The sequence below is a fragment of the Ruditapes philippinarum genome, unplaced genomic scaffold (assembly GCF_026571515.1).
Source record: "Ruditapes philippinarum isolate M1 unplaced genomic scaffold, ASM2657151v2 ctg3459_1_1_1_1, whole genome shotgun sequence".
Classification (NCBI taxonomy): Eukaryota; Metazoa; Mollusca; class Bivalvia; order Venerida; family Veneridae; genus Ruditapes; species Ruditapes philippinarum.
The window spans coordinates 44644-59614 of record NW_026855417.1 but is presented as its reverse complement, the minus strand read 5'-3'; the positions used below and the strand labels follow the sequence as shown (position 1 = coordinate 59614).

The 14971-nt window shown below is 30.7% G+C and overlaps 2 protein-coding genes across 2 annotated transcripts; one reads left to right on the top strand and one right to left on the bottom strand.

The window, feature by feature from the left end:
- Positions 1-950: 950 nt before the first annotated feature.
- On the bottom strand, positions 951-6511 carry LOC132743221 (mediator of RNA polymerase II transcription subunit 10-like). The gene is made up of 4 exons (XM_060731750.1): positions 6313-6511; positions 2779-2862; positions 2038-2140; positions 951-1402 (listed from the first exon to the last, which is right to left on the bottom strand). Exons 1-4 carry the CDS (start codon positions 6432-6434, stop codon positions 1307-1309), a joined length of 405 nt encoding a protein of 134 aa, XP_060587733.1. The 5' UTR covers positions 6435-6511; the 3' UTR covers positions 951-1306.
- A 210-nt stretch (positions 6512-6721) lies between these two features.
- On the top strand, positions 6722-14262 carry LOC132743220 (mitochondrial import inner membrane translocase subunit Tim21-like). Its single transcript, XM_060731749.1, has 6 exons — positions 6722-7167; positions 7725-7787; positions 8419-8516; positions 9946-10019; positions 10957-11056; positions 13746-14262. Exons 1-6 carry the CDS (start codon positions 6930-6932, stop codon positions 13833-13835), a joined length of 663 nt encoding a protein of 220 aa, XP_060587732.1. The 5' UTR covers positions 6722-6929; the 3' UTR covers positions 13836-14262.
- The last annotated feature ends 709 nt before the right edge of the window (positions 14263-14971 follow it).

Genomic DNA, 14971 nt, shown 5'->3' with positions numbered 1-14971 from the left:
ATCTTTAAACTCCTCCTATTATAACTGCTGATTTTTTTTACAAAGACTTGCCCAGCTTTTTTTTCATTATGAATTTTGTGGACATCAAAATAAAAACTGAAAGTCAGCTGAAAGTACTGAGCCCAGTCAGCCTACATGATTGTGCAGTGCTGGTTGGCCTGACACTTTACCAGTGGCAAAGACTTATCAGTTTGGTTCCTCTGATCTAAAGCTGGATTAAAATTTTATCATTTTAACAGTCTTCAATATATACACTCATATATTTTGCAACTCCCTAAAAAATGGTATTGCACTACTGTGCATATATTGATTAAGAAATAATATATCCCAAACTGTGATTTTATTGCTCAACAAGCAGTAATGTTATTCAGCAATAAAATCACTGATTTGGATATATTATTTCGATTCTAACATGACGTCAACAAATAAATGCTGCTGTACCTGATAATTAGCTAAATTGCTCCTGATTTGTTTCCGTACTTATTGTCAGCGCGTCAAATTTTTAGTGGTTACGTCACATGTATAATGATTACGTCACATGTCTAAATATAGAACGTCAAACAGTGATTTTATAGCATAATAACACACACTTTCGGTTCTTCTATGTTCAATAGGGAAAAATGCGGGTCGGTTAGAATTATATTTTGATGTGATATCACTTGCATTATAAAAACATAGCTTTTAAATGCCCTAAATGTATTCATTACACTATGAGCATGTCAATGCAAAACATATCCATTGTTGCTGTTAACAGTTCTTATCTTATGTATGCAGTAAATAGAATATCATATTCTGATAGCTTCATTAATAAATATTGAAATTACTCAATAAAACAATAATATGCTTGCCAGACACTCACATAATAAACATGTAACTTTATACAACTTGTTCAATAAATTCAGTACTGAACCTACTCTCATTCAATATCCTCTATTCAACATTACCCAGTACAGTTTTACACTGCAATCTTTAGATTTGTGAAAACATATTGAATCCTACATTAAAATTCACGTTAAAATACAAGAGAATGTTGATAACATAATTTATCAGTATTGAGTATCTACAATATTATGAATGAAAACAGTTTATCTTTACTTCAAGTACACAAAAACGTTTCTCTGAGAGTCTCACTAATGAAAATGTCTAATTACACATGTATAACTTATACTTCAAATCTGTATATTTCACATTTCATCTACTCAATTTTGAGAACAATTGGATTCAAGAGACAGCTCCTGGAAGTGTATTTCCATGTTTATTTTTGTCTATATTGCACTGGTCATCGACATAAAAGTAAAATGGTATCTCAGGTAGGTCTGTCATCACCTCGCATTGCTCGATAGTTTGCCATCTCCTTCGGAAACACATCACTCAACTCTAGAACCAACAATGCCTTGAACTTCTACAAATAAAAAACAATACATTGATATATTTCCTTTCTCATTGGTTAAATCTGGTTAGAAGCTTATCTTATGAAAACTGTGAACTAAATATTTTATGTATTATAAAATGATAACATGTATTGGTAAAATCTGTAACTGAAATATCAAGAGAATATATATTATATGTCAAAGAATGTCTGTAAGAAAGAAAACAATGTAACAAGACATACATGACAATTAACTGAATTCTCAAACAAGAGAATGCAGGAATTATCAAATTCATAGAGTGAAATAGTTCAGTAAAACAAGCTATGCTTCTTGGCATCAATTATGACGTTGACTACAAGTTTGAAATGTTAAGCAAAGTGCTGCAAATAACAAATATTTGCTGTAAGAACAACATTGGTTCTACATTATATGTACATTGTATCATTTCAGGGTTTACAAAAAATTATCTTACAGGTAAAATTTGACTGACCTTTTGATATACCAGTCCATTAACTGACCTAAATACATTAATCTTTACAAAATGGACTAACTGCAGATTATCAATTTTAGCAATAATAAAATCTTTATTTAGAGACGGTAACATACAAAGTTTGCACAAAAACTAATAAAGCTTCTTTGTTCTGTTAATATGTTACATGTTATTTACCTTGAATGCATCAATCTTTCCCTTCACTTGTTCATTTTTCCCTAGTGCTTTCTCTAAACAGTGTTTTGTGTACAAGTTGGGATTTTTGCCTTGGTCAATATACCTGTAATTCAAGTACATGTATACTTTAATTAATATGTTGGTTTAAACATATTTATTTAAGCTCGATTGTGAAACAAGTTCTTGCAACTTATATTAATCACTTTCGAGTCCGCTTCCTGGAACCAACCAGTACTGGTGTCGTATGAAGAAACATGGTCGTGACCCAAGTAAGGCTCGAACCCATGATCTCTGGGTTGAGAGGCAGACACCTTAACTACTAGGCCACCGCTCCTCTTAATATGTTAAATGGTAATAACTTATATATCTTAAAGTGCAGCCTCTGCAGCTCTGACAAACTATACTGTTGGTGTCTAAATATGGAAGCATTTGAATATTGAAATCTAGACATCAATGTTATAAGTTCTAAATTGAGTCAAGTCTGTTTAAAAAATAGCTGAAAAATGTTTAAAAAGTTTAAGAAAAAATAAATCATTTGTCATAGACTTAGTAAAAATTAAAAAAAAAATTAATCCTCCAACCATTTCATTCCTGATTTTCTTAATTTCGAGGAAATATTTATACAAAACAAAGAGATTTTAACTTTTCCATGGTAGAATTACTGCTATTCTAAACTTCCTTACATAATTTTTTATGAAACAGTTTCCACATTTTTTATGAACGAAAACAGAACAAACTTACTCAAATACTTCAAGAGGAACATGAACATCTTGCATCTGTGATTTCATCTTGTCTATCTCCTGTAGCCCTTGTACCATTGTCTGTCTAAAATATAATAAAGATATCAGGTACTTAGCTTATTTTCATAACATATACATTAAGAATAATTATGAGTTAAGTCATGAACATTGGGCAAAATATGTCACTGCACAAATAAATCAGAACTTTTAATGGCAAATATATCACCTAGATGAACTACTAATTAATAATATATTGCAAAAATCGTTGTTTTTTTTGTTTGTTTTTTTTTCTTCTAATTTTATTTAAAGGCAAATATACCACATGGATGATTTTGTAATTATATAACAAAAATCATATTTTTTTATTTTAAATTTGTTTTAATATATGGATATCATATTACATGACATATTTTTGGACGAATCAATGCAACTAGCACCTTTGATTTTAATAAGTGTACGGAGGTTGAATAAATTTATTTACTTAATTATAGAAGAAACATGCATTTATTGTTGGTAAAAAAGTGACTGACATCCACTGAACAAAGAAAATACAAAATTAAACATTTTCTGGGCCGTCCGGGTTTGATGGTTGTCCGGTTTTGGTGGTCTCCAACCAGTAGTAAAACTGGGACAACAAGCAGCTACAAACTAGACAAGTGCACCTTACTAATTATGGTGCCATCAAACTGACTTACATTCAATCAATTGATTCATACTGTTGTTACTTAAAGTCTGTACATATGGTCATACATACTGAAAATTTAAACATAATAATCAAAGTGTCAAGCTTGAATATGATAAGCCTTAAACAACACATTTGGGACATGATACATACATCAAAGACAGTCACCTAATTTCGTGGGCAATACTAGATGTCCGGGACGTTATGCAATGTATGCATATTATAATGGGAAAAGTAACAGGAGATTAGCACAGCATTATTTTTTCTTACAATAAGGTGCACTCTCTGCCAATTATAATGTGTATTGGCTTGAACAGACTGTCACTTGAATGTTGTTATAGACTGCTTATCTAGCTGGTAGTTGCTTGTCCTGTTGTCAAGAACAAATGAATACTGTCTTTAAATGAGAAAACTAATTGATTAAAGACTTTAAAAGTATATCCAGACTCACTGTCAAAGACTTTTTCTGTCATTTTCATAAAAATATTGAAATAACAGGCTGTGCCACTTGAGGGTCAAACTCTATCTCTCAGCTTGAATTGCCCTGATCAATGGTCAATAAAAACCTGGCTTAGTCAAGTTAGTGTCTGCAATCTTCACATATATATTTGAGACTTTACAGTAAATTATTACTGTATCATTGAATAATGAATCATACATAGGCAAACAGGACGTTTCGGCCCCAAACCAAATCTGCCCCAGTAGAAAAATCGGCCCCTGGACGTTTCGGCCCTTTTCCGCGAGACGTTTCGGCCCTGCTATATAGTACAGACAATTAATTAAATTAATTAACAAGAATTGATTTAATTACAATTAAACAATTATGACCCTTTAATTCTTTAAGTAATTATTTATTATCTTTTGATATTTTGAACCATTTAGATAAACGTTAATGTTTTTAAAGGTGTAAAAAACAATAAAGGCAGGTTAATCCTTAATTTATAAAACAAACCACTAAAACTTCTTGATTAAGAAAGTTAATTACAATTATTCCTTAGAAAACATTATCTTTTCATCTTAATTAAACTATAGGCCTACGTATTTTTTTTCAAGGTGTAACTAATTAACTGTTTATAGCTTTATTCAATTTAATTCAATTCAATTCAAACGTTTATTGCAATTAAGTAAATACATACTTATAGCAAATTACAAATGATAGAAAAATACATGTAAACATGAAATGTTCGAGAAGCATAGTATACAGGAATATAAACAATTATAATTAATATGTTACATTACATTAAGCATAATTAAAATACAATAGAGATAGAATTTATGTAAGTAACTGTAATATCAGAGAAAACTTCAAAAGATTAAAAAACAGTTTGCTATAATCTCCTGATAATATTTTTAATTATTATTGTTATTAGATAATGATAGATGCTAGATGTTATAAAAATGATTGAAAGACTGAAACCAAATCATAAATGCTTATAATAATTTTTATAATGTACCTGCTATATATTTATTAATTAGTTTAATCAAACAATGTTGACAGTGACAAAGAATTATAGATATTATGGCTTCCGTTTTCTTTTCATTGTAAAATTACATGACCGGATATTTCGATTTTCACGTGCATGAACAATTAACTTTCCTTACCTGATAATTAAATGTGTTAGATTTTTCAATATCAAGGAAATAATTACGAGTAGCTATTTATTATGAGATATACATAAACATTGAAGTTAACATTAAATGCAACAAGTATCTAATCGTTGATGGTTTTGGTAAAGATTTAATCTTTTACGTAAAATATATAAGACGTATCGTAAATCTTTCAAGGTACTTGGAAAGAATCCTGGTCAGCTCGGCCCTAAAACGTACTCGGCCCCCGAGTCAGCTCGGCCCTATTCCAACTTGGCACGGGTCAACTCGGCCCAATTTTCAATTATCAATATTTAGTGTGTTATCACTATTTATTGTAATTATGGTAATTACCTATAATACACGGATTGACAGTTTCCGAACTAGCAGCAGACAGGCTTTTCTTATCAGTAGAATTGCGAGTAAAGATAACTGATTGCGTATCTCACTGTTTTTCTGACTCGTGGTAGGTTTAACCGTAACTTTAAATACCTTCAGTGTCAAAGAATATATACCGAGAGAAAGCTTAGATAACCAGCTTTTTAATTGATGTAATAAATTTTAAAATAGGACATTTAATCGTTCCAAACTAGCGATAATATTAATAATGTTACTTTAAAAACAAAATGCATCTAAGGAAACACATTTTTATTAGATCTATATTAATTTTATCTGCAAGACAAATAAATAACAATTTTTGTTCTAAACATATTTTATTTCGGCAGAAGTACAATATTATAAAATAATAAGATATTTCTTATCATTCATTTACCTTAACAACATGCAAAGCAAAGTTAATACGTTATATATATTTTTGTAAAGTGGGCCGAGTTGACCCGTGCCGAGTTGACCCGTGCCGAGTTGGTATAGGGCCGAGTTGACTCTTTTCCCTTGGAAATTGGCGTTCCACTTCATGAAAATTGTCATTTATGATTATATTATAACTATGAAATTTTAATATACTGGTTTCAAACACAGTACTTATTCTGGGGACGATTTGGTAAAGGGCCGAAACGTCTGGGGCCGAAACGTCTTGGGTAATTTGGGGCCGATACGTCTTGGGGCCGAAACGTCTCGAAATCATACATAGACCGTTTGAAAAATGGCAAATTTAAGTCAGGGGATAGGGCCTGATCCTCAAGAGTCTGTGAATCTACTTGTTTTAGCAAAATAATAAGGCAAAGTTTGGGTAAATTATATAAACTGATAAGTTTACAGGTAGACTCTAGAAAACTGCTAGATCTAAATAGGAGTTTTAAAAATTACAATTTTTGATTCAGAGCATTCTGTCCCTGCGGTTGGAAATCACTGACAATAATTCCCAGCTGTCTTGTATTTTCTATAAATCTTTCCAACTGCTCCTCAAGGTTTTCAAACCTGTCTGCCATTGTTAAAACTATCAGGGAAACAAAAAAAATTTTTTATAAATTCATCCTGGGTGAAATTAGTGTAAACACCGTTATGCTTGATTTCATTTTATATTATTTAAAATACGTTTTATCGAACGCTTTGTGCATAATTAGTGCCAGTTTCATTATAATAATGTTGTTATATGATATATATGAATTTAACATTTAATTGACAGTTCACAGTGGCATATACGTATTTATAAAGTGTTTGCGTTTTTCTAAAACATAAATGAACAACGAAGTTAATAATATGTTCTTGGATTATAATCAAAGAAGCTGTGTAAAGGGAAATCACTCTGTTATCAAGTTGTCATTGCTTATAAGTTTTTTCTTATTTTGTTCAGAAACACTAAAAATATGCTTTTGACAGTTAATTAACTTTTATCTCAATTTAATATTTAAACATGTTAAGCGAAGATCTTTAAGTGACATTTATTTTTTACCAAGTTTTCACCTTGGGAACATAGATTGAAAATGGCCCTTACTTGCATAAACATTGCAAGGCTTGCCACCAAACACAGGGTTGTTTTTATGCTGGACAGAAGTTATCTCCGAATTAATCAGAGCAAATCATCACCTTCTCTTTGGTTTGTTCAGTTTAAATCAACTGATTCAAAATCTGGCAAAGCAGATTCTGACAAATCAAAATCTGGCAATGAATTAGACGTAGCCAGGGAAAATCCATATGCAGGGCTGACATTTGGACAGAAAGGTGAAATCATAATCTGACTGATATTGAATTTCAAACATTAAAGTATTCACATGAGTTTGAAAATCTAGTAAAATGCACTTTTCCAGTACTTTATACTTTCTGTACATTCAATACAATAGGTTTAGAGAATTCCCCAAAACAGCATATAAGAGCAATTGAGTATTTGAAAATTTAATAATAGCAATCGATTCAGTACCTTATTTTTAGAAAAGGAAATATCTTGACTTTTAAATGAAACATTTTACTTTTTTCGTCTAACCAGGGAATTGAATTAAAAAACAACTTCATTTAATTAATTAGTTTTCTTTACTTTTTTTTGGATTATAAAAACCTGTTAAGATTATAAGATATCGCCAAACAATAGTCCAAAATGACTTGTTTTTTCCAAAGCCCTAAATTCTTTTAAACTTTCAATTTTAGATATTTTCCATGTTTCTCCTAAAAACAACATATTATTACATTAATACAGACCATTATATAGTAAAAAGTTCAATTTGAAACTCAGACAAGCTAATAGAGAAAATATTGTCCAACGTTGAATAAATTTCTATTTGCAGTGAAAGAAGTAGGGAAGGATGTTTCTTATTTGGGAATTTCACTGGTTGCAATAGGAGTATTAGGTATCATGTGTTTTTAATTCTTTGATATGCTTATCTTACAAAACAAGAAAACAAGAAAATTTTAAGTATTAATTTCATTTGAAACAACATGATTGTTTGGTATTACATCTTGGAGGTCTTAAATGTGTGGCTACCATTCGCTTTTAATTGCTTGATTCAGCCAATGGTTCTTTTCTTAAAGTTTCATCCACATTTCCTTTGAAGAAGTTTCTTTTAAATTGCACAGATACAAAACTTGTATTACATTGCAATATACTGTAAAATAAATTTTTTGCAAAGGAATAATGTTTGCTAATTTCATAATTCAGAAGTTTTTGTAAAAATAAATGTTCAATAGATTTATACCATTTGAATTTACCAGAACTGAAAGTAAAAGTCCGCAAATATTTAACAATGCCAAGAAGTCTGAAATGTTGATTTAACAGATTTTGTACCTTGTGAAAATATCAGTTTTTACAGTAAATGGATTAAACTTTACATGTGTTTCAGTTTCTCTTTTTGCAATTACCTTGATAAACTGTACTAGATAGAAAAGAATATATTTACTTTAATCAAAGTTAAATGTATTCATTAAATTTTTAGTTGCAGTAAATATGTACCTGTATGTAATAAAAGTTTCATTGTTTTTTAGGGGCAATGATTTACTTCATTGGTAGAGAACTATTTTCTGGTGAGAGTTCAAATGGCGTCTATACTAAAGCTTTTAAAAGATGTGTCAACGACTCTGAGGTATTAATCTTTATTGTGTTGGTTTTTTTTTTTGCAGTTAGATCTAGGTCCAAGAATTATATAAATTTTAGACCAGTGCAAGCCTTTCAATGTCTATTCTAGGATTTGAATAACCGGCGATTTTTATTGAAAAGTGAGAATTTATTTCATTTGTTTATCTTTTTCCTTCTTTCTCTATGTAAATTTTTTCCCCTGCCTGGGGAGTTCTCAAAAATATGAGTGAATCCCCCCATCCCTGTCCTAGAATAGACACTGGACTTTACCTTTTTGCTTTTAGGTGGAAAGAAATTTTGAGTAACCACAGCTGTGGGTTCAGTCCTGCTTGGGATTCTGAATTCTTTAATGAGCAGAAGCAAAACCAACCAATCTAACTTACAGCACATTGGAGATTCTACTCCAATACCTGTTCATGCCTGAAATAATTCTAAAAGGAGGTCTTGCTTCACCAGTAAAGCTGGAAAGTCGCTATATGACCTACACAGTGTTGGTGCAACATAAAACCAAACCAAAAAAACAAGGTAAAAAAACTGGAACTCAGAAGCAGGCAGAATAATGTGATGCTTAAGCCTCGACTTTTTACGAGTTCTGTCTTGAATCTCAAGATTTTTATCAGGCAATATGCATTATCTGCTGGTTTCTGACCAATCAAATACCTGAGAATTGAATTAAGTTTACAAAAATACTTTATAATTTTGAACCTTGCAGGCATGTAGACTGGACTGTTTTTATACTGGTAGCCTGTTAGTATGTCACTATAGCTACTAGTATTTAACCAACAACACATCTATAGTCACAAAATATGTTATAGTTGATCCAGTTCTACTAATTTGTAGTTCAGAATTTTGTTAAAGGTCCAACTCTCAATTATTACTTGTTTCACTTTAAATATTAATTTTCTTTTATTGATTTTTGTCTTTAATATCAAAGAAAGACATGGCAGATTGCATAATTATTTCTGTTGTTCTTAAATATTAAGGCCATCCTTAAAAAAATGTTTGTTTGCAGTAACGCGACCGACTCACAAAATTTGCCCCTACTCAAAAGTTTTTTTCATGGTCTGGATAAAAAAAAATTTTTTTTGAATCAGAAAAAATTATGCCTTGTGCTTTGTTTTTGTTCTTTTAAAGGTTAATAGAAGAAATAAAATGTAGGTATTATTTAATTAGAATTCATTTATCAATTTATTAATTGTTACCAGATTATCAAAGCATATATTGTCCAGCATTTTGAAATTCCATGTTTATTTGGGAGTACAGTTCAAGGGGAAAAAAAAAAAAAAATCGACCTACCTACCCACCTTGAAAATTCTGGGTCGAGTTACTGCAAACAAACATTTTTTTAAGGATGGCCTAAGTTTAGAAAAAATAACACTAAATGTCTATGTTTCTTTTATACCAAAAGCACTGTATATGGTATGTTTCTCCTGCAGGTTATAGTAGCATTAGGTGAGCCTATAAAATGTTTCGGTGAGGAGACTAGGAGGGGTAGAAGACGACATGTTAGGTAAATATACGTAGATTATACAACCTTTAATCATGTTTTCCTGAAGTTGTCTGTAAAAATAAAAAATTGTTTTCAGTAAATATTTGGCGGCCAATCAAAATTTAGGAAGATTCCACTTGTCAATTTAAAATTTTTGAAAACTTCAAATATATGGCTTTACATTGATGCAACTTTTGTCCATAGACCCTTTTTGCACACACAAGGGCTATAGGTTCTTATAGACTGTACTTCAATTATTTATATATAAATTTGAAAAATGGGTGAAAGCTAGAGCTTATATATTTTGCATGAAACAGCTTCTAATGGGTGTTTACCAATATCAATGGCGATAGGTGTTAACTCTTACAATCAGGAATCGATGTAGAAAGATTTGCCAAATTTTCATTTCTTAAGTAAATTTATTTTGATTTTAATATTGTAGTAAAAGAGAAAATGCACTGCTTATATAACTTGTTATTTTTATCTTCAGTCATGTAATATTTACTTTATCTTCAGTCATGTAATATTTGTTTTATCTTCAGTCATGTAATATTTATTTTATCTTCAGTCATGTAATATTTATTTTATCTTCAGTCATGTAATATTTGTTTTATCTTCAGTCATGTAACATTTGTTTTATCTTCAGTCATGTAATATTTATTTTATCTTCAGTCATGTAATATTTGTTTTATCTTCAGTCATGTAATATTTGTTTTATCTTCAGTCATGTAATATTTATTTTATCTTCAGTCATGTAATATTTGTTTTATCTTCAGTCATGTAATATTTGTTTTATCTTCAGTCATGTAATATTTATTTTATCTTCAGTCATGTAATATTTGTTTTATCTTCAGTCATGTAATATTTGTTTTATCTTCAGTCATGTAATATTTGTTTTATCTTCAGTCATGTAATATTTATTTTATCTTCAGTCATGTAATATTTATTATATCTTCAGTCATGTAATATTTGAACAAGATGGTAGGCAGCATATGAGGATGAAGTTTTATATTCAAGGTTCAGATAAGAAAGGAGAAGTGAATTTAGAAGTTGTCAAGGTAAACTATTTTATTTTATACAGAAGTTATTTAAATTAAAAGTAAAACAGGAGCAGGAGAGAACAAATTTTGAACATCGAAATGGTTTGTAAACTGATATATTCTCTATTCTCTTGAAATCTGGTATGATTATTTAGCTCACCTGTCACTAAGTGACAAGGTGAGCTTTTGTGATCACAATTTTTCTGGCGTCCGTCCATTGGTCGGACGTCCATCCATCCATCCGTAAACTTTTTCTTTAAACGACATCTCCTCATAAACCGCTAATCCAATTTCAACCAAACTTCACAGGAATGGTCCTTTGGTGGTCACCTTTAGAAATTGTTCAAAAAATTTAATTCCATGCAGAACTCTGGTTGCCATGGCAACTGAAAGAAAAAACTTAAAAAAATTTCTTTTGAAAAAAACGAGAGAGCTAGAGCTTAGATATTTGGCATGAAACATGTTCTAGTGAATGCCTACCAAGTTTGTTCAAATAAAAGCCCTGGGGTCAAAATTGGCCCACCCTGGGGAGTCATTGATATTCCTTATATAGGAAAAACTTTAAAAATCATCTTTTAAAAAACCCAAAGAGCTAGAGTTTAGATATTAAGCTTGAAACATCTTCTAGTGAGTGTCTACAAAGTTTGTACAAATAAAAGCCCTAGGGTCAAAATTGGCCTGCCCCGGGGGAATCATTGATTTTTCTTATATGTATATAGTGAAAAGTTAAATAATCTTCTTTTAAAAAATCACAAATAGCTAAAGTTTAGATAGTAAGCATGAAACATCTTCTAAGGGGTGTCTACCCAGTTTGTTAAAAAAAAAGCCCAGGGGTCAAAATTGGCCTCGCTTGGGCGCGTTGTTGATATTCCTTATATTGTCATTTATTTTCCTTATATGTGCACGTCTTTTGGAACTGTTGTTTTCCCTTTAGCAATAGCAACCAGTAATGTTTTTACACATGCACTATTTCAGATACAAATAAGAACCTTGTGATATCAGTTTAAGATTTAGATTTTATATTTGCTTTTGTCCATAGTTTACAATATTACTTGTTCCTTTTCATGGAGAGTTTCTATATTCAGGTGAGCAATTTCAGGGTCATTCATGGCCCTCTTGTTTAGTTTCTGTGGGAATCTGTAAGCTTATAGACATACTCTTGAATCATTATCTAGAAGTGACCACTACTAAGTCAGGAGTATGAATATATGACCATATAAAGACAGTTGTTTTTTTAGGGCTAAAATATTTATAACTAATAGTATGATACTGCATGTTTGTAATGTTGCTTTTCATTGGATAATCATGACGTTTATATAGTTTTATATAAACAGCTACTATCAATTTTTCTCAAAAAATAGTTATAAATTTGTTATAAATATTGCTGACATGTTACATAGCCATTTATAAATGGTTGTTTGCAGTATAACTCTTGCCTAACAGCTCAGATTATATTATAGGGCCATATAACCAGTCAAAAATCTTTATAAATAATAGTATATATGTAAATTTAGAAGCTTCTATAAATTTATAAGTTTATTTTTCTAAATCAATAAATTCACTTATGCAGTATCATAATTTTTTTTATTTATTTATTTGTTGAAGACTTGGCTTTGTCTAAAGGGTTGTGTTGTTTCCTATATAAATCCCACTTTGGGGCAATAAAAATATATAGAGGATATTTGTTTAGTTCAGTGTAAGATCGGAATTTATTTCACCGAGTGAGCACCAAAAGCTATATTTCACGAGTGGCGCAGCCACGAGTGAAATATGAACTTTTGGTGCTCACTCGGTGAAATATATTCGATCTTATACTAAACTAAACAAATTTTCTTTTTATTACATGCAAAGAAACGTTTTAAAAAGACATTAAACCTAATATTGAATGAAAAGCGCGCCAAATAATAATACAACGTGACGTCATTTACGACGTCACGTCATTGATTTGGTACCCAGTACTGTGCACGCTGGTATTTCACTGAAACAACGCGAGGGGCTTAAATTCAAAACAGTGAAATTATCAAAGTGGTAATTTCACTGTTTCAAACAGTGAAATTACCAGTTTTATATCACTGATATATTTCTATAAACCACCGAAAAGCATGTAATAAATAGAGGATATTTGTTTGTTTCAGTGTAAGATCGAAAAATATTTCACCGAGTGAACACCAGATGCAATATTTTCCACGAGTGGCGTAGCCACGAGTGAAAATATAATAGCTGGGGTTCACGAGTGAAATATTATTTGATCTTACATGTAAAACAAACAAATTTTCTGTTTATTTCATGATTTTTTAACGATTTTTACACCATTTTACTGATTTTTGCCGCGTAACGTCATGCTCTTATCTTCATGACGTCATCAAATAATGACGTCACAATGTTGAAGCAAAATATAATTCCATGATTATTTTTAGATTTTAGATGTTTTTCAGCACAACGTTCGTAAATATTTACGAACTACAGTTATCACGTACATTTGTTATTATGATTGACTACATTTCCGCTGAAAAAAACATTCATTAATGATAAATATTTTATTTTTACGCCAAATATAGTTCGGCTACTGTGAAATTATATTTGGTAATCATTACTGTGAAATTATCAGAATATAATTAACCGTTATAATTCAGTAATCTACAGCAAAACATGTAATAAACTATTTTAACTAGTACATTATATATATATATATATATATTATTTACAGGATGATTCAGGAAAGTTTGCCTACAGATATCTTTTTGTACAGTTAGAACAGTTTCCATATAGATCCATTATCCTAGAAGATAACAGATGAATGCAGAGAAACAATAATATAAATATTTTATATGAAAAATTAGGAAATTTATGAAATGTTTGGTTGCCATGGAAACATTGTTATAGAAATTTCAGATGATTTATAGCTTACCAGATGGATTATTGTTCGCCTGATGTCAAGTTTTTGTATGAAAATATGGAAAAACACACACAAAAATTAAATTATTTATGATGAGTGGAATGTATAACTCTGTAATTGCTTTTGTAAAAAAGATTGTTGAAACAGTATAGATGAAGTCAGGAATATTGTCCTGGTTTAGAAGATATTGAATGAATGATAAACTGTATACAGTACTGGTAATAAGACTAAGTGATACTGTTGACAAAGTGCTTTTATATACAATTTTAATGTTTTGTTTTCATCATTATCGAGAGAACATATTACCCGAAATAAAATTGTGAAACTACTCTTTTGTTATATCTGCATATTTAAATAACTCTTTGGTGACCATAATAATTTTTGTGTCGCCTTGAAAAGGCAACATATAGGGGTTACTTTTGTCGTTGGTGTCGGCGTCGGTGTCCCCTTAAACTTGCCCAGAGCATAGCTCAGTCACTATAAGTCTGATTGACTTCAAACTTGGTATGCATGTTTCTTTCAATAACCCGAAGAGCAGAGCACAAGAACCAGTACTCTTCACTTCTTAATTTTTGAGTTATTGCCCTTTGTTAATTTTCATACTTTATTCTGGTCCAGGCCATTTCTTTTCAACTATAAAAGCTATGGACCTGAAACTTCATAGGATGATAGATCTCATTAAGAATAAGTGCAGTGCACAAGAACTGGTACTCTGCACTTCCTAATTTTTGAGTTATTACCCTTTGTTAATTTTCATGCTTTATTTTTGTCCGGGCCATTTCTCCTAATGTATAAAAGTCATGGACTTGAAACTTCATAGGATGATAGATCTCATTTAGAAGAAGTGCAGTGCACAAGAACCGGTACTCTGCATTTCTTATTTTTTGAGTTATTGCCCTTTGTTAATTTTCATACTTTATTTTTGTCCGGGCCATTTCTCCGAAAGTATAAAAGCTATGGACTTGAAACTTCATTGGATGATAGATCTCAGTAAGAAGAACTGCAGTGTACAAGAACGGGTACTCTGCATTTTTTAT